Raw genomic sequence first — 27402 nt, forward strand, 5'->3', positions numbered from 1 at the left:
AGGAATATAAGATCCTAACGTTGCTACGTGCTGGAATTGACCACCTGTAGATACTCCTTGAGTCTGTCTGAAAAGCAGTGCAAGAGTCATTGACTATTTCGCACTAAGAGACCATATACCCCGGATGACTTTTAAACTGTGTGTGTGTGTGTGTGTGTGTGTGTCTGTGTCTTAGGGTATGTCGAAAGAATAATTAGAGTAATTAATATACTTCAATATTCCATACTGTATGTTAATAAGCTTTTCCTTTCTGTTCGGCAAGACTGGTTTTATAATAAATTAATAGGTTTGTTCTTTGTTGAAGGAAGCCTGGTTAAAGTCTCTTTTATTCTGGGCGACAGTAGCAAAGGTAAAGAATTGGCCATTTTGGTGAGTGAATCAAACTTTTAAATTAACGGTGCAACCTGGGGAGTAATGGGACTAGTCAAACTGCGCACTCCTCCCATCCGAGTCACGACAATAGGGTTAAACGAAGAAGAGTAGGAGAAGTCACGTGTGGAACATTAACACTTGCATGGACCAGTTGGGCTGAATGGCCTGTTCCTATGCTGCATATTCTACATAATTAAATTATCTCAGCCAAGGCAACTGTAGGAGCCACTACAGTGTCCACTCAGTCCAGAGACGACAACACAATCCCCGATCCCACCTGTCATTGCTTCCATTTGGCCCTCGTGCTTCTATGTGGTCATTGAGGGGGAGAAAGGGTCAGCTTCAGATGTGATCCCTCCATAGACCTCTTAACGGTCTCCAGCCAGGACCACCAGCACACACACACACAAACAATGGCCTCTTAGGTGAGACACTGGATCGATGGTGCAGGAGTCAACATCTGCAGGAGGAGGAAAGAAATAAAAATAAACCTTTCATATTCATTCCAAGAAACAGATGCAGGAATTACAGAATAATGAATGGTTTTCAAACTGTATTTTAAAAATAAAACAATTCCTAATGTTACTTGTTTCTATTTTTGCACTTAGTCTTGAAGTCCGTAGTCAAGTAGGGCCGGTATCTGCCATTTTGTTTCTATAGTTCTGAATCTTCTCCATAACCTGGAATAGAAAACCAATTCACAGATCATCGCAGAACAAGCTTGCACACCCCTTAACACACAAACACACACACAAACACAGGAGGCTATTCAGCTCCATGAGCCTGTTCTACCATTTAATGAGTTTATGGTTGATCTGTATCCTAACTCCATCCACCCACCTTGGCTCCATGTCCTTTCATACCCTTGTCCAGCAAAAAAAATCTATCCTTCCCAAGTGACTCCAGTGAGCCCGCCACACCTACCTTCACTCTAATGACAATCTTCAGCCTGGACCTCCTGCAGTGCTGGCACTGGCCACTGCTCCTAGTGGCGCTGCTGGCACTGGAGAGCTGCCAGTCTGTGATTGGCCAGTAGCTCTGGAGGGCAGGATATCTGCCCCCAACACACTTAGGAGCCCAAGCTGATTGGCACCAAGTCCATCAAGGTGGGGTGGGAACACTGCAATGAGGTTGCCACCGGCTCTCTAGCTAGTGGGCTAGCCCACTGCCAACAGCATTAGATTTGGCGTATAGAATCTATCCTCCACTCCATTATCGATTCTCATCTTTCCTTTTTTAAATTCATTCACGGGATGTGGGCGTTGCTGGCTGGACCAGCATTTATTGCCCATTCCTAGTTGCCCTTGAGAAGGTGGTGGTGAGCTGCCTTCTTGAACCACTGCAGTCGGTGTGGTAGGTACTCCCACAGTGCTGTTAGGGAGGGACTTCCAGGATTTTGACCCAGCAACAGTGAAAGAATGGCGATATATTTCCAAGTCAGGATGGTGAGTGGTTTGGAGGGGAACTTCCAGGTGGTGGTGTTCCCATATGTCTGCTGAACTTGCCCTTCTAGATGGTAGTGGTCAGGGGTTTGAAATTTTCTATCTAAAGAGCCTTGGTAAGCTCCTGCAGTGCATCTTATAAGAACAAAAGAAATAGGAACAGCAAACCATATGGCTCCAGGAACCTGCCCCTCATTCAATATAATCATGACTGATCTTCTATCTCAACTCCACTTTCCTTCTCTCTTTTCATATACTTGATTTCCTTAGTGTCCAAAAACCTATTGATCACAGTCTTGAATACATTCAATGACTGAGCATCCAGAGTCCCCTGGGGTAGAGAATTCCAAAGATTCACAACCCTCTGAGTGAAGGCCTCTCCAGAGGACTGCAGTGTAGTCATGGAGTATTTGGTCATCTTGGTTTATGACACTCAGGACCTCCAGTCATTTTCCAACCAGATATTCATCCAGTTCCTTCCTCCGAGAAGTTCATTATCTTACCTTCCACTATCTCTGCTAGGATTACACAGTCACTATTCAATGCAGGAAACATCTCTTTTTACGACCAGTCTCGCTTGGGCATTTGTAACACAGCCTCCCTGTCTGAGTGCTGTGTAGTATGAATGAATGAAAGGGTTGGTGTAAAATAATTAAAACTAGAGGGTGGATTTTTGGCAGTCTCACCTGTCTTGGAATGCTGTCAAGTGCTCAGTGTTTAGAATGTCAATTATCTCATTGTCTGTGATGCTTTGGATCGCTTCATATGACGGTAATAGAGGAACTGAATCAATTTTGTTTCTACATGCAGTGTTGTAATTTCTGATCTCCAAAGGAATGCCCACACCTCCTTCATTGTTAAAGAAGCCACCAAGAAGCTTGGTTTCTCTTCCATGCCAAGCACTTCATTTCCCTTTCTCAACAAAGCCCGAAACTGCTGAGGGTTTATGCCCCACTCTGTGCCTGGGAAGTTTCACTGAACACTTCATTACACTCCTAGATGAGACTCAGGAAAAGTACTTGTCTTTTAATGGATGATCTTCTGTCATCTCTAACCTCCAAATTCTCTCACTCTCTCTCTCTGTATCGCAAATTTCCCTATCTACCTCTGTCCTATCAAGACTGCTCTTGGTAATTGCTTATGAGCTCTCGTGTCTTGTTCTTGCTAAACTCTAAATATAGCATCATACATACCCTTCCCCACCCTGAGCCCTCATTGCGTTAAACTCAAGACTCATTGCTCCATCTGCTCCCTGACTCACTGTTCATCTCCCTTTGCCTAATTTATTTGGTGGGCTTTTCTAACATCCTGTATCTTGGGTCTTGGTTCCTCATCTAATCATTCTTAAAAAAAAAACACTTGAGAGTCTGTTATTTCTGTTAGATAATATTTGTTCATAACACGCTTCCTGTACAATCTCTTAGCAGTTTCACAAAGTTGATTAAAAACAGGAGTAGAGTCTCTGTTCTGAACCCAAGATAGAATTTCTGCAAAATTCTCCAGATCCTCTATTGCCACCATCGCCCCTTCTTTAGAGTTTCTGTCAATCTTCCGCCGGAATTACACCAGGCCATCAGGAAAAGTCTTGCGGAAATTTTGGCATGTCTGAAATATTAGGAGACACATCCCAATCTGGGGGATACGTCATAAATCTCCCTGGATTTTGTCTCCCTTGATTTATTGGGATAACCTCCCAAATGGAAACTATAAATAATGTTTCATCATTCTTCAGCCAGTCTCCTCCAGACATTGCCAAGTGGTTGATTTATGGGACATTAGCGGCCTGCTGCTTTGATATTTAAGAGCATAGGAACCTTTCAATGTTCAACATCAATCAGTGCTACTGGTGGCCAAATGTTTGAAATTGGTTTAATTTATGCTTCTCAACGCTGGTAATTTTACAAACTATATATCATCCATTTATGGATCTTCGTTACCAACTTACTGATGTTCTTTTCTTATCTACACAAAGCTACCTCCCTCTGTGTTTTCTCCCTGGAATCTACCATTTTAAACCTTAAATTTGACATTGCCTAAGCATTACTATATCTATCTGGCATTTTCCCACACTTTTTGAAATCGATGTTATTTGCCATTGTGAGGGTAGCCTTTTTCTCTATACTTATCTTGCTTTCCTTAAACAACCACAACTTGCATTTATATAGCATCTTTAATGTAGTAAAAAAAAAAAAATCCAAGGCATGTCACAGGAGCATTATCAAGGAAGTTTGGTACTGAATCGCATAAGGAGGTAATAAGATAGGTGACTGAAAGCTTGGTTAAAGAGGTAAGTTTTAAGGAGCTTATCAAAGGAGGGAGACGGAAAGGTTTTAGGGAGGGAATCCCAGCGTTTAATCAATGAAATGTAGGGCCACCCAATGGTGAGGTGATGGAAATTGGAGATGTGCAAGAGGCTATAATGGGGAGAACACAGAAATGAGAGGGTTGTTGGGCTGGGGGAGATAGGGAGGGGGTGAGGCCTCGGAGAGATTTAAAAAGAAGAATCTGAATTTTAAAATCGAGAAATCATCCTAATGGGAGCCAGGTTACCAGAGCTTGGTCCGAGCTAGAACATGGGCAGCTGAGTTTTGATGGGATGCCACTGAGAGAATGTTGGAATAGTCAAGCCTGAAGGCATGTTTGAGTGTTTCAGGTTAGAAATTGTTATTTGAATGCCAAGGTTTTCTCTGTTATTTTTGACAGGGATTGCATGGTTTGCTGAGAAACGTATTTCACAGTGTCAAGAAATGCAGAACCGAAAATCTCAAATTGTGTCACAACTGAATGCACGAGCCCAGATGCCTTAAGACTTGTCAACCGGAGGAGCATGGAAACATGTCCCTCAAACAGACAGGAAACTGTGGTTTCATTGCTGTCTATGCCAAAGAGACTCACCAGTGTTGCGTCATCTCTCTGGAGGACCTGTTTCAGTGATATACAAGCCCCAATGAGTAATGGGCCAAGGAGCATTATCAATGGCTTGGCAGTATAACTTACATCTGCTGATTCCACATTGCTCTAAATTGGTACCGGCCCTCACATTTGAAGGGATTAAGTTGAGAAAAAGCAGGGGAAACCAACGAGTGAGTGAGCGAGGTGAAAAGACGTGTTTCCAAATTAGGATTTGCATAATACTGTCCATGTTAAACATAGCTTGAAAGAAATGCTTTATTTATGTAAAGTAGGCAAAATGTGTTTTAAATATAGGAGAAGGCAAGGTTAGCTCAAAGGCTACCAGGGGAGGAGGGAAAGAAAGAGAAAGCATGAGAGCCATGAAAAGGAAGTGTGGGTGTTCTGGTGTTTCATCGATATCCCATTACAGGTTGTAGTGAATTTAAAGTGAGGACATTACATGGTGTGCAGAACAGAACAGGCAGGATATGGAGTTAATCAGGCATTACCAACATTTCATTCATGGGGCTAGTGGTGGGGAAAGTACTTCTGATGTAAGGTGATATAATCGCTCCACAGAGTCACGATTAGCATACTGAATCACTATCAAGTAAGCATACAATATGAAACCAAAACATTAATTGATTTATGTACATTTTTACTGGGCAGATAGGCAAGGGCAGGAATTATAGGTGAGTAAAGGGGCTCTTGAGGGAGGTGGCAAGGACAGGGGGGTAAGTGGGTCAAAAGCACAGACTGCAGAAGGGTTGAAACATCAATCTTTCTGCCCTCATGAAGTGTCCACAAATGTTTTGTTCAACTAGCTCAGGGGATGTGGACCTGTTGTCAATTTTTGAACAGCTAAGGGTAGTTTGGAATTCATTTATTTTGTGACATTTTTGTGTGAAGAATGTAAATTCTGGTGAATCGAGTGGCTTCATTTCAGGGTCTCAATCTCAGCCTCAAACACACTTAGGTCAGGTGCAGTGTGCTGAGATAGAGTTAAGCTCCCTCTACTCCATCCCAAAGACACCCAAGGCAGGTATGCTATAGATTAGATGCGGAGTTAAACTCCCCTATCAAACACTTCCAGGGTGAGATGAGAACATGGTGGCATAGTGATAATGTCACTGGACTAGTAACCCAGAAACAAATAATTGTTTGGTGGTACAGAACTTGAGTATTGCTGAAAAAGAGAGACATGTCTAAGCTTTTCATCCTGATGAATGCAAAAAGAAAAGCTTAGACATATCTCCTTTTCCAGCAATAATCCAGAAACCTGGGCTAATGCTCTGGGCACATGGGTTCAAATCCCACCACAGCAACTGATTAATTTAAATTCGATTAAGTAATAAAATCTGTAATTGAAAGCTAATCCCAGTAATGGTGATCATGAAACAATCATCACACCAGGAAATAATGCCTTTTACCTGGTCTGGCCTATATGTGACTTGAAATTCACAACAGTGTGGTTGACGCCTAACTGCCCTCTGAAATGGCAAGCCACTCAGTTCCAGGACAAAAAGGGATGGGCAACAAATGTTGGCCTGGCCAGTGAGACATCCACACCCCATGAGAATAAAGTACAGCACAGGTTAGATGCAGAATAAAGTTCCCTCTACACGTCCCATCAATAAGCCTCAAGCCTGATCTTACAAGAGGACCATCTGCTGTAACTGCACCATTTTCCATCGACCACACAACTTGCATTTATAAAGTGCCGTTAATAGCCAAAGCCACTTCACATGAGCAATATCAAACAAAATTTGCCACCAAACCACATAAGGAGATATTAGTACTGTTGACCCACAGCTTGGTCAAAGAGATAGGTCTTGATGAGCGTCTTAAAAGGAGTAGAGGGATAGCGATTTAGGAAGGGAATTTCAGAGCTTGGGCAGCTGAAGGCACGATAGGGCAATTAGAATCAGGGAGGGACCAGCAATTTTTGTAGCCTCTCCATGCCAGACTAACAATCTAGTTCAATGTTAAGGGCAGTTCCTGCACTGTGGGTTCACACTCATTGAGAACCGGCAAGAGACTGCCACACTCATTTGATGTAGTGTGTTTTCAGGAGGCTAGGAAAGAGAACTTTTAGCCTCATTCTGCACTGATTCAAATTAAGGACTCAGATGGAAAGGACGATATGCAAATTCACTGTCCCCCCGAATTTGTATGAAAGTAACGTTTCTTCTCTAAGATCTCAGTTCTGATAGTGAACAACTCCGAGCAATTCCAACTAAACTGTTTATGGTAATAGAAAACTAAATATCGCCTGATGATGTCAACGGAACTGAGTGACAGGAGAAAAGGTACATCTTGCAATGTGTCTTGTAGGGATCAATTCAATGACAAGTTGACATTCTATTCAAGGTAGTGATTGATAGATTTTTGGGTGCTAAGGGAATTAAGGGATATGGAGATAGTCTGGGAAGGTGGAGTTGAGGCACAAGTTTAACCGTAGTTTTGTTGATGGCTGTGTGTGTCAAATTGCCTCCTCAAGCTTCTAGCTCTTATGGTGGGATTGCTACTCTACAAAGAGTGAACAAGACACAGTTGAAGTGCATTTCATCATTTATTTTTTCCAAACTGCAGAGTCAAGGTATACGACTGAAACACTTGTTATTCCTTCTGGTTTTTTTTTTTATTTACGTGACTTATAAATAAAATACAAAAAAATGTTCACTACAAAAATCTACTGTTAGTAGGATGTAAAAAATATTCTCTTTCGCTATTGAAGGCACAAACTTCACTTAGTGACACATGAAGAAAAATAACCTGCAGCATTTCTCTTTTTTAAATTTCCCCCATCAGAACACTGAAAAAAAAAATGACAAAGAAGCAGGGTGAAAACCACACAGGAAGAGGCGGCGATTAAGCTTGGATGATTACATTACAACGTGGATGGGGCACACGCACGCGCGCGCGCACACACACACACACACACACACACACTTGGCAATTTTTGCGCTGATGAGGACAGGACCAGCAATCACAACTCCAAACACGGTTTCTCATTCAAACAAGGAAAAAAAAGGGAAAACAAAAGAAATTTTTTAAACTCGTGAACGAAACAAATGAAAGAAAATGGCACCTTCTAAATGTAAGCTAACAACAGGTGCTGAGGTAGACTCAACCATAACATTAATTCAAAAAAAATAATAAAACACCATTTTTTTATATTAAAAAATTGTAATACAAAGCAATTAGACTGGCACATGCGCTGTCACAAGTCAAAACAAAACAAATGGCTGATTGCCACAAATACACTTGGTCCAAAATGGCAGTCCTCAGTGCTAAATATATATATATATTTATGTGTATATATATGGACACGATGGCTCTTTCTGCAACGTTACAAATCTTCACCATCTTCAACTGGCACAATGCACAAGAAACAAACCCCCAAAGGAAAATGGACACAGGATTTCTTTTTTTTTTATATATATTGACACACTTTCCAAAAAACAAACCACAAAGCATGGAACACCTTCTCTTAATAAACCTATGCAACACTTGCACTTGACTGCAATAGGAGTTTAAAGCCTGATTATTTTTTTTAAATAAAAATGTCAAACAGAACCGTAGACAGTTTAGGCACACCATCATAAACATCACATACCATGTGTTACTATGCATGTTTTGCACTAAATCAAAATAGGCACTGGCCACGCTACGTGCTGACTGATCCGATTTCTCTCACACAGGGTCCCGTCCTATACCGACTAGCATCACAAGAGTTGAGAGTGCGGAAATAATACGCAGTATCCACTTCCCGAGGCATTTACTGAAACATTTTTGCCCTCTACATTGCTCCATAAAGAAATCCTTAATTTTTTACCCAAATCTGTGTTACGCAAAGTCTATTTTAAAAAAAATCAGAGAAAGTCTACCTGACTAGGTGGCATTTAAAAAAAAAAATTAACCTTCACCTCAATCTGCTAACACCACCAGTGATGGAACATGCTCACCTCACTAGTGCTAAACATCTCACAATGGCTGTCTCCAGGTGTAACCCAAGTTTGAAGATTGAAATCATTAGTGGTACTCTTGGACATGTTTCACAGTTTCAAATGGACGTTGAATGAACAGTTCACATCTTCGGGGCTGTGGATTTCTGTAAACCAAGTGACAATATGGAAATGCTTGTTTATCAGAAACAGCCTGATTATTTGTACCCAGCAGCACTAGGTATGGAGCACCGGATCACTGCGCAACTGCCTGGTGGAATCAACTCCAGTCACCTTCATGCTCAAGTACAGGTTGTGGTCGGATCGCAGGAGAGATCCCTCTACCTCACTGGGAAGCAAGGTGAAAGATCCATCGGGAAGACTAGTCCTGCCCTGGAGGAACGTATCACACCTCAGTTTATCATGCTGCAGCATTAATTGCAACCATGGGAATCCTATAGCCTGAACAGGCCCATCCTTAAGGTGGGGGTAGTGATGGAAGGCGTCACCATCAGGAAAATGAGAGAAGTAATGAACAATTCTTTAATTGTGGCAAATGGCACCAACCAGTCAAAAACAAACAAACACCCAATTTGAGTTTACAAATTGACTGCTAATAGATTAACTAACCTGAAGTGAAATGGACACTTGTAGGTGTAGTCTCTGGATAAGATAAAAGAGTAAAAATTACTTGGAGAGCGAAGAGGATCGAGGTTAGATAGAAATGAGCCCTCAAGCCTGATCTGAATGAGTAACCTGATGGGACACGTCAATGTTGTGCCACCTACCTACCTCTCTGACAATGGCCGGCAGGTAAGTCCTGGGTGGGGCTTCGACTTAGATGAGGGATGAGGGGGAGTCGGGGGAACGTTTCTGTTCCTCCTTGCTCCACAGAAAGATGAAAAAAAAAAAGAAATTTTTAATACTTAAGTGACCACGGTCGGCCATAGAAGAATCGAGCAGAAAAGGCCCAAAGCCTGCCCTGTGGATAGGTGAATAATTTCTCAAAGGATTCCTTTAAGCGGGCGCTAGGCCCCTTGTATATGCAAGTTAGGTGTATCACTTGCTTTCAGTGTTTTAAAAAAAAGTGTCCAAGAAGGGACCGTGGTGTTAAAATAAAAGTATGTAATGAATCTACAGCAGAACCAACACCATGGTAAATCTGGAGTAGGGAGTTTCCCTACTAAACTGTATGGCACAATGCACACCAATTTATACCTCAATATCTTCTCATGCAAATACTGTAAAAAAAAAGAACATTTAATTTTGAGGAAAGTAAACTTTTGGGTGTTCTTGTGATTACAGTCGTCAAAAAGAACAGGAATTCTTGGCATCAGCCAAGGGTTAAACAGATCAATGGAATTCATCGACTCCAGGTCGACCATTGCTAGTTTGCCCCAACCGTAACCTTATTCTCATTAAGGATGATCCGTTTCCTGCTCATTAGGTCAAGAACTGCCAGGTTAGATCAGTTAAAACCCAGCTTCAGCTACAACACCAGTGCCTTCGATAGAGGTAAGGGATTTCCAGAGTAAACCCTTGCTGTGTTAGTGTATATAATAGAAGAACAAGATTTGTTGGAGCTCAGCTTGGCTGCACAGCCTTAATTCTCACTTAACATTTTGCTTACAGTCAAATCCAATTCAATTTAAACCACATTAATGGGCTCTAAATTGCATTTCGTTCGCATCAGCTTAAACTAAAGCTTCGCTTGTACTCAATATTATTATTAAATTAAGGGAAACTTGGAAAATGCTCGTTCTCGATGGGTCATGGAGTTATACGCTCAAAGAGTGAGGGAATATTAGGGGTGCAAGAATAGAGCACTTCCCTATTGAAGAAACTGGAAGTCAGCATCAGCTACTCCCAGGTCAAACGCCACCAACAAGACACCAACCCAGGTCAAAGGCCACCCTTGCACACCCGTGAGAGGGTTCGTTCAGGCACTAACCGGGTTTAAAGGCTGCCATAAGGCAGTAGCCCAGGTCAAAGGTTGCATGCATCAACAAGTTATCAGTCCAATCTCAACAGCAAAACTGCACCCAGCGGACATCCTCCCACTGGAACGATTAGAGGTTTTGTTTGGTGAGCTTGTGCGCACTGGATTGAGACAGGAAACTGGGTCGGAGCCTTTCACATCTTCCACCCACAGCTGGGGTTCAGCACAACTTCCACTGGTGAAAAGCCAGAGTCCAATTCCCAGCTGTTCCTGCAGGGAGACTTATGATCCCTTTTCTGGGAATTAGAATCCGATATCTTCAACCAGAATTCTTTGATTGCTCTGATGGGATGAGGGAGAGAAAAATGCAGAGCGCCGGCTAAGTTTTTACACAGTACTGCACGGCCTTGACTAAAAGTCAGGCTTTATCCCAGGTGCAGATTTTGAATTTAGTTTTGCATATTAGCCTTATGGGATTTTTAAACAAAACATCACCACTGCCTTGGAGAGAAGTGAATAGGATTCAATTCCAGAATAAATCTCCACATAGCCATTCTGAGCTTGCTGAACTCATTCCTTTTCCATCGACTCCTTTGATTAAACCCCGGGGTGAAGGCTACGCAGCCAAGTCTTTGGAGCTCCATTTCCAACATCCAATCTCCCTCAATGATAAACAAGAAGAAACATCGTCTGCAGGGTAATTAGCAGCCCACCAACTGCAACCATATTTTCAAATTGCAATGCCATAAACAGGATATTAACTATGCAGGAACTCCGACATCTTTATCGTTGTGTTAAAGGGGGGACTCTTCCAAAGTGTTTTCTAACAACGCCAATCAGGTTTGCTTTCTGATGCACAGGACAATCCCAGTTACTTTCAATATGGAGCTCACTAAGGGACAGCCTCGTCTGAATTGCTGCTACATAGCACAACTTCAAGGAAAGTAAGGGCCATATTTAATAATCCTTAAAAGCACCGCATTTGGGTGCTAACCAAATGGAGTTCCAGTATAATTAAGTTTTTTTTTAAATTACCAACTGGGCTGCATCACCATTAATCATTTGCATCCTTCGACTTCCAACTTATTACCTAATTGTTCGAAAGCGAACAGCAAGGATTTGGTTTCCGATACGGACAAATCGATGTACGATTTCCAACTATCTTCAGTAGCAGAAGTGCTATAATTGGGCAGAGGACTTCTTCGTGAGGAAGCCCGACCTGTTGTCCAAGCGTTTACTGACCATCCCTCCCCTCCAAACTCAAGAGGACTAATAGTCTGAAATATTCCCTTAATTAGAATTGAAGTGCGTTTCATAAGCCACTTTGTAGGTTGGGGAAAAGAGGGAACTGGGAAGGAGGAGATAAGGAATGGGAAAGTAATGGGGAAGGTGGGGGAAAAGAGGGAGTAGGGACAGGATGGAAAGTGGGGGTGGCAGGGAGGGGGGGGTGGAGAGAAGGGGTGGGGGGGCAAACAGGAGGAAGCTGGACATTTTGGAAGTTTTTGGCCCTACACCACCTTGGAAACAATTTCACCCCTTCCCAATTCACAGCTAAAGGGACCATTTTTCTGGTCAGTGAATCTCAGCCAAGTCAAAAAGGTCCATCAGCCAGATGCAAGATAATCTTCCTCTGCCTGTAGGAATCGTCCTTTGTTGCTAGGCAACAGGATGTTCCCCTCTCTTGGCCTGTGTATTCAATGTACTGCCTGGTTTTATTAATAACTAGAGCTTATATTGCGAAGTAACTTTCTGTTGTTTTTTGATTTAGTGCTAAATGCATGGAATAACATTGGGATACAACGACATTGTATGAATTCCCACACATTCACAAAAAGAAAAATCATATTTCACATCACAGAGGCAGAAAGAGCTGGAGGCTATCACAAACCTACAAGTGTAAAAGGATTGACAAATATTACAAAAATATCACAATTTTGTAAATTTCTAACCAATTCTGTCTGAATTTCACAGAGAGCATTTCCTCAGCCCTAAAGGTATAAGGTATTATCCCCACTCCACTTCCAACGTATCAATATCTTTTACTAAAATCCTTCTTTACACGCACATTCATCGATCTCTGTCTCTCACGCACACAAACCCACACAAACAAGATTCCAGATTCTGCCCTAAGTGATTCTTTTCTCTCCTCATCACATTTTAGCAAAACTACTTTAACTGTTCTCATAACTCAAACTTAACACTTTTTCCTTTTCACCTCACATTAGAAACTAAACCGTCAACTATCGCCCTTTCAACTAGAGGACTATACTCTTTCCGTTTTAAGGCACCCCCAATTTCCCTTTTCACTGCTGCTCAAGATGAATCAGCTGCGTGGGGGAAAACCCCATCTTTTCCCTCCCACTTTCCCCCTGTGTTTTTTTTTTATGCCACCCCCTCCCCCATAACTACAGCTACATTCCCAAACCCTTCCCCCGACCCCACCTTTACATAGAGGCGCAGTTACCTTGCTAAAACAAATGCAGCAGACAGTACAAGCATGAGATGAACAATCATGGCAACAACGTAAAACGCAAAATACTGCAAACTGTGCTTTAGTAACTTGCCCAAAAAAAAAAAGTTAAAAAAAAAACATAAGAGGTAGCTTTCAGAATAAGTCTTGACTCTCGCCTGACCAGGCAGGGCCATTTTTCTTTTTAAAAAAAAACAAACAAAACAAAAAGGAAAACAAATTTTGGTAATGACCACACATAGGTACGAACGCGAAAATAAACTGCTTTCTCTGCTGTGGCACTTTGCAGTCTCTTAAGTACTTAAACTTGTTGCTACTGCCCGTCACGTTTGGCGACGCTCTTAAATGACCCAAGCTTGTACACGAAAGGAGGACCCGCACACGGGGCAGGGGGGGGGAAGGGGAGAAAACAAAATATATCATTAGCTGAACGAGGTCATACAACACGAGGTAATTCCAAGCACACTGTGCATAACACAGAAAATGGTTCAAAATAAAAAATAATTTTTTTTTTTTAATTGAATTTTCTTCCCCCATGTTCACAGCACTGGTTTTTTCTTTTCCCCCTCTCTCGCTTTTTTTACATTAGACGTAGCACAGATAGAGATAGGTTTTCTCTATTCTCCAGTCTGGTGGAATATCCTCGGGCTTGTGGCCTTTCATGTGCTTCTGCATAGCAGAGAGGCTGGGGCAGTAATCCAAACATATTGTGCACTGGTAGGGGGAGGCTCCATTATGGGTGCGTAGGTGCTTGATCATGGCGGAGTAGTCCCGGGACCGTTGATGGCACAGTTTACACTCAAAGGGTTTTTCACCTGTAGGACGGAAAAAGACATGTGAATCCTTCAAAGGCCAACACATCCGTTATTTTCCATTGAAGAGAATGATCGACAATATTCCACCCCCCACCAATTTCATTCCCCTTCCTCCCTCTCCATTTCCATTGTCCCTTCCCCAATTCTTTCGGCCCCCCCTCACCCGACATTTTGGTTTTCTCCCCTTCCTCCACCAATTTCTCCTCCCCGCTCCCCCACCCCCAAATTGCATTGCTTCCTTCCTTCAATTTCCCACCCTCCCCCTCGCTAAAGGTCCAACGCAGGTCAGTTTGAAAAATGCCCACATTATTTCAGCCTCACCAGCAAGTGCTGGTAGACTATTCACCTGTAGGGGCATCGCAATCACGCCCAATCCTCTTTATATTGAGCATGGGGCCAGAGCCCGAGGAACATGAGCCCCCAACATGAGCACTCAGGAGAGCAAGGATGGGAGGAAAATCTGAGTGACGACAGAGCGCAGTTTTTAAAAAAAAATTCATTCACAGGATGTGGGCTTCATTGGCTGGGCCAGCATCCCCAGTTGCCCTTGAGAGAGTGGCGGTGAGTAAAAGATGTTAAGATATTCACATTTAAACAGTTCGGTAAAGTAAAGCAACACAAAAAGTATTGCCAAATGCATAAAAAAATATCAAGTTGCTTCCAAATCAATTCTCATACATTTGAAGTTGCTTTATTTCATTAACTGAAGAAGCAACTTTGGTCAAAGAGAAATGTGGATCCAAGAGCAAATTGGATTCGCTGACCAAAAAAAAATGGCCAAAATAGTGCAGTTTCCTGAATGATGTAATTGATTTTCATTGTAAATTTCTTCAAAATCCACTTGTCCAGCAATGTTTATTGAGAAAATATCCAAGATGCACTACTGTAACTTGCTCAGAGTCCTTTGACAGCACTTTCCAAACCTGTGACCTCTACCGTCTAGATGAACCAAGGCAGCAAGCGCGTGGCAAAACCATCATCTGCAAGTTGCCCTCCAGTCACACATCATCGTGACTATATCGCCGTTCCTTCACTGTCGTTGGATCAAAATCCTGGAACTCCCTTCTGAACAGCATTGTGGGTGTACCTACACCACATGGGCTGCAGTGGTTCAAGGTGGCGGCTCACCACCACCTTCAAAGGGCAATTAGGGATGGGCAATAAATGCTGGCCTAGCCAGCAACGCTTTCATTCGTAGAATGTATAAAATAAACACCAACAGAAATTTAGCCATATCTCTGTAATAAGGCATCTAAAGACTAAATTCCAATTTAAGTTGGGAGTGTTTTTCTCACCTGTGTGGGAAGCTACCTGCAAGCCATCTCAGTATCTAGAATTGGGGTAGAAGTTATAACATACATAAAGGAACTTCAGCCCAACTAGTCGGTGCTGTTTTATTTTCTTTATTCTTTCATGGGATGCATCGCTGGCAAGGCCAGAATTTGAGGCCCATCCCTAATTCCCTTGAACTGAGTGGCTTGCTCAGCCATTTCAGAGGGCAGTTAAAAGTCAAACGCATTGCTCTGGGTCTGGAGCTACATGTAGGCCAGACGAGGAAAGGATGGCAGATTTCCTTCCCTAAAGGACATTAGTGAACTGGATAGTTGGCATGGTGACCATCACTGAGACTAGCTTTCAGTTCCAGATTTATTAATTGGATTTAAATTCCACCAGCTGCCATGGTGGGATTTGAACTCATGTCCCCAGAGCATGAGCCCAGCCTCTGGAGTAGAGGCCCAGTGACATTACCATTGATAGTTGCCATGGTCCTAGAGGTCCATCGGCTTCTCTCGCATTAGAGAGACACGACTGGTGGTAAGTTTAACCTGAGGGTCACCAAACCTCAGGTGAGGGGCGGGGTTGGGAAGACGGGGCCTTCATGGATGAATTCAGCCGGTATGGGAATTGAACCCCCGCTGTTGGCATCACTCTGCATCACAAACCAGCTGTCCAGCCAACTGGGCTAACCAACCCCTTGGCTGAGGTCATCCATGAAGGCCCTGCCTTCTCAACCTCACCCCTCGCCTGAGGTGTGGTGACCTTCAGGTTAAACTCACCACCAGTAGCGCCTCTCTCTCTCTAATGAGAGAGCAGTCTACGGTCCTCTGGGGCTATAGCGGCTTTCATTCATTCACTTTCACATTACCACTATACCACGTACCCTCCAAACCAGCAAATAGTCCCGATCACAATTACCCGCCTTGTTCTCACGACTCTTCAGCTATTCCTCAGAGGGGCACTAACTATTTGATCAACATGCAGAGTATGCATGTTACCAATGCAGCTTATCCACCACTGAACCAAGTTTTAGCCACAGTTTCCCCATTAAGGATTTAACACCTTCCTTTAAAATGATTGTGAGTGAGAGATGCAGGCTGCAAATCACTGGCATTGACAAATATTTGTGAGCCAACAGTTTAATGCAAAGCTGGCTGCTGCCATTCACCTCAAAGCAGTTTATACCCTTCCATCTCTCAGCAGATTTATAATCAAATTAATTTGTGCCATTTAAGTCTAGCGCTTGAATTATTAACAGCTGTTAAAATCTGGGAAATATATAAAATTGGAGTAGATGGCGGTGGCAAATCAATTCAGCTCATTGTATAGCTGTTCCTTAAATTTTTATTTACCCAATTTCCAAAATCAGCAATCCTGTTGCCCGAGTGATTTATACACCATTAATTTAACCACTCAGTCTCGGGAGGCAATGTTGGACGAGAACAAAGAAGGGCAGATACTCTGAGACCGGAAACCGCCCCCCGCCCTGATGGAAGATGGAATAGGGTCTCAGGCTCCACAGTTAATGCCACTGCATATGGTAACTATTTGGTGGCGTGCTATTTACGACCATTTCATTCTGGTCACAGTCTCCCGACCTGATTGTAGCAACTTCCACAAGGACAGCAATTGCTCAATTTGACTAGCGTGGAATTACAAAGAATTTACAGCACGGAAAAGGGCCATTCAGCCCAAGAGCTCCGTGCACAACACGAACGGCCTCTCGTCTACTTTACCTTACTATCAGCAGATCTAGCAGCGAGATTATTTATCCATGTGATGCATTAAAGATCAATCCTATCCTTGCCTAACATCCATGTGCCTGCTGATTTTCCTTTCTCTTACTCCCTCCCTCCCTCACCCTGCAAACTCCTCTGGCCCAGTTGTGGTTTCCCCATCCTCCACTGGGATCAGCTAACGCGATGCAGGGCAAGGGATGGTATCTACTGTTGCCTTTATCTGCCACCATATCCCGCTCTTCCTTTCTCCCTCATGTGTTTATCTAGATTTCCCCTTAATTTCACCCATTCTATTCACCCCAACCGCTCCCTGTGGTAATGAGTTCCACATTCTCACTAATCTCTGGGTAAAAGAAGTTTCTTCTGAATTCCTTATTTGATTTATATTTGTGACTCGATCTTTCTCTCTGTGTTTATCTAGCTTCTCCTTAAATGCGTCTGCTTGCTCATTGTAAGATGTTATTTTTTTGCCCTTCCTACCAGAATCCCATGAATTAGCTACAAGGGCAAAGCTCTGCGAACAGATTTCTTGCCTGGGATTAAAACGGAGCTCCCTCTCACCGACTCGGTGGTTGAGTTCTCTGGACACGAACCATTCTGGGCCGGCCACTGGTGAGGGAGAAGAAACTCCAGAATATTGTTCAGCTATTTCAATGCTGCCACGCTCAAGTCAATAAATCAGCAACAAAAACACATCCATAACGTTTGGCTCATTTCAGCAGCAATTAGAATAAGTTATGGAGGCAGTCGAGGATGACAGCAGTAGAATTATTTGCTGCAGGATCCCTTCAACAAGGACTGCCTTCTGGTCGGGGGGCAGGGTGGGCGGGTTTATTCAGCATTACAGACAGGGTGATTTTCCTCAGAGCGGCCTCCACACTTGTGTGGCCCCTCAATCCTTGCAGAATAGGTCAGAATAATGCCAGCTTTACATCTCCAGATGCGTCACCGTCAGGACGATACTCAGAGGGATATTATTAATGACGACTACAATAGATAGACAAATGGGAACTGAAGGAGGCTACTCAGCCCCTTGAGCCTGTTACACCATTCAATCACTGATCTTTACCTCAACTCCATTTAGCTGCATTAACTCCATATCCCTCATTACCCTAACCTGGTCAAGAATCTGCAGATCTTGGTCTTGAGTGTTCCAACTGTGCCCCTGCATCCGCTGACTTTTTAGAAGAGAGAATTCCAGATTTCTACTACCCTTTAGGTAAATTCTCAAAGCCCTGAACCTCTAGTTCTAATTTTAAGATTATGTCCCTTTGTTCTTAATTCCTCCATCAGGCAAATCGTTCTTTCTCTATCCACCCTACCAAATCCTTTCCACATTTCATACACCAACTGATTTCCCCTTAATCTTCTATATTCTTCAGGATTTACTCAATGTGATGTTTTGAATGTTGACTCCTTTATGGCTGTTCCCAAGACCACGTTCTGATTTTCTCCGCGTCTCTGTAAATCACTTCCCTTTTAAAATCAAAAAAGTGTAGTACTCTCACTTTCAATGGCTCAACGTTACCTCACTACTCATAGCAAACAGAAATTTTAACCCGCTGTAATCAAAAGGTTCTGGGATGACATCAAACTCCACATTTTGTCCAGAGAATCTCAGAATTGTTATGATGCAGGAGGTGGTCATTTGGCCCATCGTGTCTGCGCCGGTTCACAAACGAGCATTATGGCTTAGTTCCATTCTCCTGCCTTTTCCCTGTAACCTTGCACATTGTTTCTTTCTATTTAAATAATCATCCAATGCCCTCTTGAATGCCTCGATTGAATTGCCTCCACCACAATTCCAAGCAGCGCATTCCAAACACATCGAGAAAGATGAGGGGGGGGATAGTTTGTAGTTTGTCTTTGTTGCAATTGCATTGGATGTCATTTGTGATTTTAATAAGAGGCATTTTTGTACTGAACAGGGCAGAAACCTGATTGGAGAGATTCTAAGATGGAGCAATGTTCTGGTCTACACCTCCTCAGCCCAAGGAGCAAACCAAATTCACCAAAAGAACATAAACACACCAGATTATTCATAATATTACAGCGGGAGGATAAAAGATACAAGAGTGACAATGAGTGCAAGAGCAAGCGTGAGAAAGCACAAGTGTGCAAGACTGCGTGAGTGACAGTGAACGTGAGTGAGTGAGCATGAGAGTATTTGAGAGTGAGCGTCCCAGGGGATGCAAAAATTTTAATGAGTAGAAACAGAAAAAAATCCATTTAATTGGCAACGTTGGGGAGGGGAGGGTCTAATGAAACTCTCACCAGATGATGCATCATTTTTTGTTTTATGGTAGGAGACTTGATTTTAGCCTTTGGCATATTCCCCAATTTCAGATTCCCCCCACTTCCCTCTCTCCCCATGAGAAAATGTCCTATCGCTCAGATCACCTCTCCAGCGGCAGAGAATGGAAAGCGACTCAGCAGGCATGAATCGGCAGCAGTCCCAGCTCACCACGCTGCAAAGATCATCATTTTATTTCCAGCTTCACCCGACAAGCATCACACAATTAAACATTAAGAACCACACCACTAAATTACCAAGGAATGTTCTGCTTCAATTAGCATTTCTATGACCTGACTCAAATTAGATTTTCCTTTAACAACAAAAAGAGAGACTCCAATTTATAATGCTGAGCAGCGGCCCGTTTAATCTTTCACGCTACAAGGGAGTACAACGTTAAAGCACAGTTAGCAAATACAGTACAATCTCTGGAAGAAGTCATTAGTGTGTAAGAGAAGGCTGATAACATCCGTTGTGCTGTGCAGCGAAGGTGTGGAGAAATGGGAATAATAATGTATCTGGGTTATTTTAAATACATTCGTGTGATGTGCTCCATCAGGTTTTGGACGTCAGAATACCATATAATAGGTTTATTTGAATCCTATATACCAAACGTGAACAGGATAGAGTTTATCAGAATTTTATGAATGGCAAAGGATTTATTGGAATCCTAAACACTGGCACTGAATGGGAAGGCGCTTTAAGAATAGATTGGAATCCTACATACAAGGATTGAACGGGATGGGGTTCTTTGGAATTCTGCATACTGGAAATGAACGGGAAGGGGTTTAGGCCATTAGAATTTGACATACGAGGGGTGAATGGGAAGGAGTCCTATTGGAATTCTATATACTGGGAGGAGATTTCAGCCATTGGGGTTCTACCTACCGGGAGCGATTGGGAGGAATTGAGATTGTGCACTCATCAACATGGATCCTATAGCTTAAGTTACCTGCATAAACACAAACAATTTAAAGTGAGAGAAGGAGAACGAGAGAGCCGGTCCTGCCCGAGGTTTACCTGTGTGAACTCGGTAGTGAGTCTCCAGCTGGTGCTTCAGACTAAACTTCTTCCCGCATCCATTGCATTCGTAGGGCTTTTCCCCGGTGTGAATGCGCTTGTGACTCTTCAGAGTACACTCATCCCGGAAGCAGCTCCCGCAGAATTCGCACTCATACGGGTGGTCACCTGGGAGGGGGGAAAAAAAAAAGAGGAAAAAATAATCAGGAGCTGCTCGAGAAAACAAGGCTCTCAGACGACCTCATTAAAACCACACTCTAAATAATGTCTTCTGCATCACAGGAGAAAGATTTACTTGCATTAAGAATGAAGGGGAGAATAAGGCTGGATTCCAAATGCAATGGGTTGACATACGAAGGAGGATTAGAGCGTGTTTATAAACCAAGGAGTGGGGATATTATTGAAGCACATATGCTCTCCCAGATGGACATAAAAGATTCCATGGACCATTTCAGTGTCCTGGCCAATATTTAGTCCTAAACCGACATTACAAAAACAGATCATCTGGCCATCATCACACTGCAGGAAGGTAGTGTGTGAAGATTGGCTGCTGTGCTTCCGACATTATAACAGTGACCACATTTTAAGAAATACCTAATTTGTTCTAAAGCACTTTGGGATGTTCCAAGGTTGTGAAAGATGCTACAGAAATGCAACATCTTTCTTTTTCTTTTACACAAAATATTACCTAGTAGCAATAAGGTGAAACCAGCTGTTATTACATTAAATTATGTTACAGAAACAGGACTCGTGAATATAATCTGAAGCTAGTGAAAAGTGCAAGAAAGAAGGGAGGAAAGAGAAAGCAGATATAAATTAAAAGAAAAGTTGGATTTGCCATCATGCAGGGCCTTATTATATCTCAAACATCTCAAAGCCATTTCAGAGCAGAGATTACTTTTGAAGGATGGTGACTTCTATTATTTAGACCAATGCAGCAAACAACTTATAGGCATCAAGGTTCTACAGAAATTGACCACGAAAGGTTTACAGTTTGGCTTCATTTTCAGGTTTTATAAAGTTCCAAGTTTCCTCGTCTTGATAAGAGCCAAATAAAAATGCAACAACTTCAAGGCTGAAGGGAAGTGATGGGCGTATATAAAGACACTAACCGACAACTATTGTATTCCAACATTACCACCATTTCTTACGATGATTCTTTCCCAGTTGCTGAGCTCCTTAGACCATTTCCTGAAGGAGCACAGTGCGTTCTCTCCAAGATGCACTGCAGCAACTTGTCAAGACTCCTTTGACCAGACTTCCCAAACCCCATGACCTCAACCACCTAGAAGGACAAGAGGCAGCAAGTGCATGGGAAAAATCACCACTTGCAAGTCACACACCAGCCTGAATTGGAACTTTATTGCTGTTGCTTCTTTGGAACTGGGTCAAAATCCCGGAACTCCCTCCCTAATGGCACTGTGGGTGTACCTACACCACAGGGACTGCAGCGGTTTAAAAGAAAAGCAGCTCGCCACCACCTTCTCAAGGGCAGTTAAGGATGGGTAATCTAGCACTGTTCCATAAATTATTATTTTTTTAAGTCTTAAATACCAGCACTACTAGCAATGTCCATAACCTGAAAATGAATTCAAAAAAGTGATCTTCTCCGACACTTGCTGTTCTTGCTTGAGGAGAGGAATCCAAAAACAATCCTTAAATGCCCTCTTAAAGAAGACACAGCTTTCGCAGTCGGGAATCAGAGAGTCTTGCATTGGCAAAGCAGGTCACCATGCCCTCCCACTGCCTTTCTGACTCGCTCGTTATGCTGGTTGATAACTTCATCTTGCTTAATCGTGGTTTCATCATCCCACCCTCAAAGAGAGATTCGTTAAAATGTTGCAGAGTTACAGCTCTGGGAAGATGGGCATCAAGCAAAAAGACACAGATTTGAATCTGCGGCAAAGATGACCAGAATATAATGGGGATTTATCCCAGGTCCGAGAAAGTGCCGCGTTCCAGAACAGGTGAGGGAGGCCTTTACAGGGCAGAGTTTGGAATTTTGATACAGGCAACCAGATGATCAGTTTTCTCAGCTTTGATTTTAATCTCTCACTTCCCATTCCTTCCACCCTGAAGGTGTGGCCTCCTGCTAGTTAACAGTTACCTTGAGCGTACTCCTCGAGTGGCCCTCCTTCACAGGTGAGCCCAGACTCGTGAGCACGGGTAAGCTATTTGACACGAGGTGGCATCACAGTTGAGCCAAACCCCATTGTCACTTGACATTCCAAAACATGCTTCCCGGGTGTAGCCTCCAGATAGCAGATGGGAGCAGAAGGCCTGTGGGCCCAATCTTAGCACTCACTATCATCACCATCCTATTCATCTCAAGTCTGCAGTACTGCAAGCTCACTCAGCCCAGTTTTACTTCAGCAAGCTGAGTCACCAATGCAATCTTGGTTGGGGGTTCATGGGAGGAGCTGCAGAAGCGCATACACCACAGACGACCCGCTCCATACAAAACTTGACAATGAGGTCCACGTTAACAGATAAACAACGTTTTCTCCAAAACCTGACGCCTGGAATTACCCCCTATACTCAAAACTATTTGCTATGACTGTTCAAACAAAATCTAGCCATCAGCTCTGCCAATGAATGAAGCAGTTATTTTCTTAGTATATTGATGCGTCTAATTGTAAAGCCACAGAATTTTCATCCCCCCACCGCCACCAAACCCTGCGAGTATAGTGAAATGCAATGGGTAGAGATACGTTTTATTGTACCCTCTATATTCTAGCAGATGGCAAGAGGCAGCCAGCATGTAACATTCTCTACATTTCCAAACATTTCTTAGCAGCTCTGGATTTTAACCTATCAGCAGTGACCTGCACTTTTGCATTGATGTCAAACTGCTCTTGTGGCTTTGCATAAATTACCCTTTCCCCGATTCATACTGGCAATTCCTTTCTTCTGTGTGCTCTCTCACTTTCCCACCCACCCCCTTTCACTCCTCTAAAGCCAGTCAGTGCCCACAGCTATTTAAAAATGCGGCCATTGTAAACTGATCAAGGTAATATGAAACCATTTTCAGAAAGGTCCGAGATTTTGGGATTTATTTTCACCGATTGCCTTGTTACACCTGTGCCATTGTATGAATGGCTGATTTTTTTTCCTGAACACTTTTGATACTGATATGAAATTCATATTCTGTACCATTCATAGAATTTTACAGGGGAGGAGATGGCCATTCAGGCTATCATATCTGTACTAGTTCTTTGAAAGAGGCATCCAAACCCAAGAGACGTATGGTAGTGTCCCATCTTAAGCCATTAATTGCTAATCTCCATGCCAATCGGGAGTTAACTAGAATCATAGCACAGAAAGAGGCCAGGACTAACCAGTTTGCACCAGCTCCTTCAAAGAACAGTCTAGACAGCTCAATCAAAGAGCCAGCAAAGGCATGATAGGCTGAATAGCCTCTTTCGGTGCTGTATAATTCTATGATTGTATGAAGTAGTTACTCATCTTAAATGCTGTCTGTGGGATCTTACTGTGGGACAGTTGGCTGTCAGGTTTGTCTACATAACAGTAACTGTGCTTCTCAAGTCATTCATTGGCTGTGAATCGTTTGGAGCACGTGAGTGTCTACAAGAGACAATTTTTTTCTTTTTTTCTCTGAACCATCTGGAATACTTTTCTCTTTCTGATAGATGTCTGTTACCAGGCATCTGGAATGAGTCCAGTGACATCCTATGCCAGAGGGACAAGGTTTACTGTGACTGTCTGAATTTGATCCAAAATTGGTTTCATGGTAACGTAACATTAGAAAATTCGAGGAAGGGGAGTGTTTTGTTTTGTTTAAAGCAGCAAATTAGATATGTGCAGTAATACAATGGTGCCTCTGCTGCTCCTATTATTTGGGAAGACGGCTAAAATAAAATAACCCCCTTTTTAAAAATAAGTATCCGTCCTGCATAATTTGTTGCTTGTCAATAGCCAGTCTCTAGCATGTTAATTAAGTCAAACCCGTGCTTAACGAGCCCAACGTTAAGCAGCAAAGTGAACAATTAAGAGCCCCCTTCGGCTGCCCAGAGATCTGCACCTGTGTCCCAAGCAGTGCATTACCTGGAACAGCTGTCACTAGGGCCTCAGTGACAACCAACAAGCAAGTGACACACAGCGCCTGGACAGATGAAAGTTTATTGTGTGATAAGCACCATAAATCATAGATCCATCAGTAATAAGGGCGTCTGTCTGGAGTGTATAACCAAATACAGCCTGCCAGCAATGAATGACGAACAGCCTCAGGTTAAAGTACAGGGAGATTGTAAAACTGGGTCTGAGCTGCAGGGGATTAGTCAGCTTTCCTCCACTACTGTTGTTTAACAGCATCTGATCAGGTACAAACATTCTAACGGTATCCAAAATAGGGCACCACAAATTGATTACATCTTTTTATTTTAAGCAAGGAAACCTGATTTTGCATGGATTCCAGCCTGCATAAACCTCAGCCCATCCAAACCTCTGCTGGCTGTGTCCTAAGTTGCATCAAATCCTGTTCACCCATTACCCACTATGCTCGCTGACCTACATTGGGTTCCGGTCCAGCAATACTTCGATTGTAAAATTCCCATCCTGGTCTTCAATATCTCTCTGTAGCCTCAGCTCCTCATTGTTGTAACCTCTTTGTGCCCTATAACCTTCTAGATCTCCGCGCTCCTCCAATTCTGGTCTCTTAGTCACTGCTGGTTTTAATCGCTCCATCATTGGTGCCTGTGCCTTCTTAATAACATAAAAAATAGGAGGGGTAGATCTTAAGGCCTGGTGTGCTATTCGGTGTTGAGAGAACGGATGTTATTTTCAAAAATATTTTGGGGAATATTGTGTTATTCTGGAAAGGCCACTGGGGGGAGTGTGAGTGAGTGAGAGCGTGCGATAGAGCGTGCGCGAGAGAGCGAGGGCGAGAGAGCGAGGGCGAGAGAGCGAGGGCGAGAGAGCGAGGGCGAGAGAGCGAGGGCGAGAGAGCGAGGGCGAGAGAGCGAGGGCGAGAGAGCGAGGGCGAGAGAGCGAGGGCGAGAGAGCGAGGGCGAGAGAGCGAGGGCGAGAGAGCGAGGGCGAGAGAGCGAGGGCGAGAGAGCGAGGGCGAGAGAGCGAGGGCGAGAGAGCGAGGGCGAGAGAGCGAGGGCGAGAGAGCGAGGGCGAGAGAGCGAGGGCGAGAGAGAGAGCGCGAGAGAGAGAGCGCGAGAGAGAGAGCGCGAGAGAGAGCGGGTTGGGAACATGAAAAGGATAGAGGTGTTAAGTTTGAGGTACAAGTAAATAGGTTAGATCTGACATTTGCATTTTTAGATAAGTTGAGAGTTTGTTGAACATCAAAGGGGAGTCAGGGGTTACAAGAAACATGCTTGCATCTTTCTGGAGTTCCATAGGTAAACAGTAGTGGGGATATTATATTTTATTGACCTGAAAGCAAAGTCAAGATAGGGACATAAAAGATTTTATATTTTGGAAGGATGAGTGTTTCAAAAGATGCGAGAACAATGGAACCAGAGATGAAAGGGAAAATAGGTATTTTAGGGTTACTGTGGAGCACTTTGGATAGAGATGGCCAGAGACAGCTGGAGCTCTGGGCTGGGAGAAGATGCTGTTTGAACCAACTTTCCAGACATGCCAAAGAAATCTTGGGCTGCAACAAGCAGTTCTATTCTGAGGTGGGTTCCACTGCTGAGTGCAAGAGGGTAGAGGTCATGTGGCATGCCTTTATTGAAGCTACAGCAGTTTGCCTTGTGCAATATTATTGGATTTCTTTTATAGTTATAAGGGAGTGTTGCCCGGAAGGTGTTTACTTGTGGGTTTGACCAAGTAGGGGGAATGTTTTGTAAGACTAAGTTTAACTGTGCAACTGCAATCTTGTGTGCTTAAGTTTTCTTTTATTCTTGTGTATAAAACTTCTACTTTTAATTTATAAAACCCCAAAGTGTTACTGGACTTCTTACTGCTGAGATCGGTACATCATCATCTCTCTTTCAGAATACAAAATAAAAGGTCATGGCCCATAAGCCAAGTTTCCCTTTGGGATTTGGTTTACGCAGCAATTAACACCGGCTCTGGTCATAACCTTATGATTGTGGCTGATCTTAGACTTCAACTCCATTTACCCTCCCACTCTCCATATCCCTCTATTCACTGAGACACCAAAAATCTGTCTAACTCAGCCTTAAATACATTCAATGATAGAACACCCACAACCCTCTGGGGTAGAGAATTCCAAAGATTCACAACCCCTTAAGTGAAGAAATTTCTCGCCTCTGATCTAAATGACCGACCCCTTATCCTGAGGCGATGCCTCTATGTTCTGGATTCCTCAACCAGGGAAACAACCTCTCAGCATCTCATGTGTTTCAATGAGGTCACGTCTCATTCTTCGCAACTCCAATTTATTCAGCCTCTCATCACAGGACAAACCTCTCAAGTGAACCTTCGCTGTACACCTCCAATGCAAGTATATCCTTCCTTAAATATTGACACAAACTGCACACAATACTCCAGGTGTGGTCTCAACAAAGCCCTGTACAATTTTAGCTAGAATTCCTTATTCTTGTACTTCAATTCACTTGCAGTAAATGCAAACAGGCCATTTGCTTTCCTAATTGCTTGCTGTGTCTACATGCTGACTTTCAGCTACATGGGCCCCGAGCTCTGGAATTCCCTCCTTAAATAAGATCATAAGAATTGGAGGAGGAGGTCATTCAGCCCCTTGAACCTGCTCCGCCATTCAATAAGATCTTGGCTGATCTGATTGTGGCCTTAACTCTGCTTTCCAAACTTGTGTCCCATAACCCTCGACCCCTTTGTCCATCAAAAATCTGTCTAACTCCACCTTGAATAAATGCAATGATCCAACCTTCACCGCTCTCCGTGGAAGAGAATTCCAAAGACTAATGACCCTCAGAGAAGAAATTGCTCCTCACCTCAGTCTTAAATGGGAGACCCCTTATCTTTAAACTGTGCCCTCTAGTTCAAAGTTCTCCCACGAGGGTTGTCACTGGTTCTATGTCACAAAAGGGCAAGACTTGGAAGGTGTTCATGGGTGTCAAAGACTTCCATAATTAACTGAACAGAAGGAAAAACAAAGGAGCGGAAAAGGTTTGCTGCAGCATTTACGCCCCAGCTCACCAACCAATGCTTCTCATTGGTTTCAAACCAGGAACATCTTGCACTCGAAGCAATGATGACAATAAGCTACACTGCTGGAACT

At 43.2% G+C, this 27402-nt stretch overlaps 1 protein-coding gene across 4 annotated transcripts in view; it reads right to left on the minus strand.

Moving 5' to 3' along the window:
- Positions 1 to 7265: 7265 nt before the first annotated feature.
- The window catches only part of zbtb16a (zinc finger and BTB domain containing 16a), a 249716-nt gene continuing 229579 nt past the window's right edge, over positions 7266 to 27402 (minus strand). For all 4 annotated transcript variants that reach the window (XM_078533015.1, XM_078533017.1, XM_078533014.1 and 1 more), the window contains exons 6-7: positions 20208 to 20375; positions 7266 to 13877 (exon numbers count right to left, since the gene is read on the minus strand). In XM_078533015.1, the coding sequence (XP_078389141.1) occupies positions 13648 to 13877; positions 20208 to 20375 (398 nt within the window). In that variant the 3' untranslated portion in view covers positions 7266 to 13647. The remainder of the gene's footprint in view (positions 13878 to 20207; positions 20376 to 27402) is intronic.

Source organism: Cetorhinus maximus, chromosome 2, assembly GCF_964194155.1.
Source record: "Cetorhinus maximus chromosome 2, sCetMax3.hap1.1, whole genome shotgun sequence".
Classification (NCBI taxonomy): domain Eukaryota; kingdom Metazoa; phylum Chordata; class Chondrichthyes; order Lamniformes; family Cetorhinidae; genus Cetorhinus; species Cetorhinus maximus.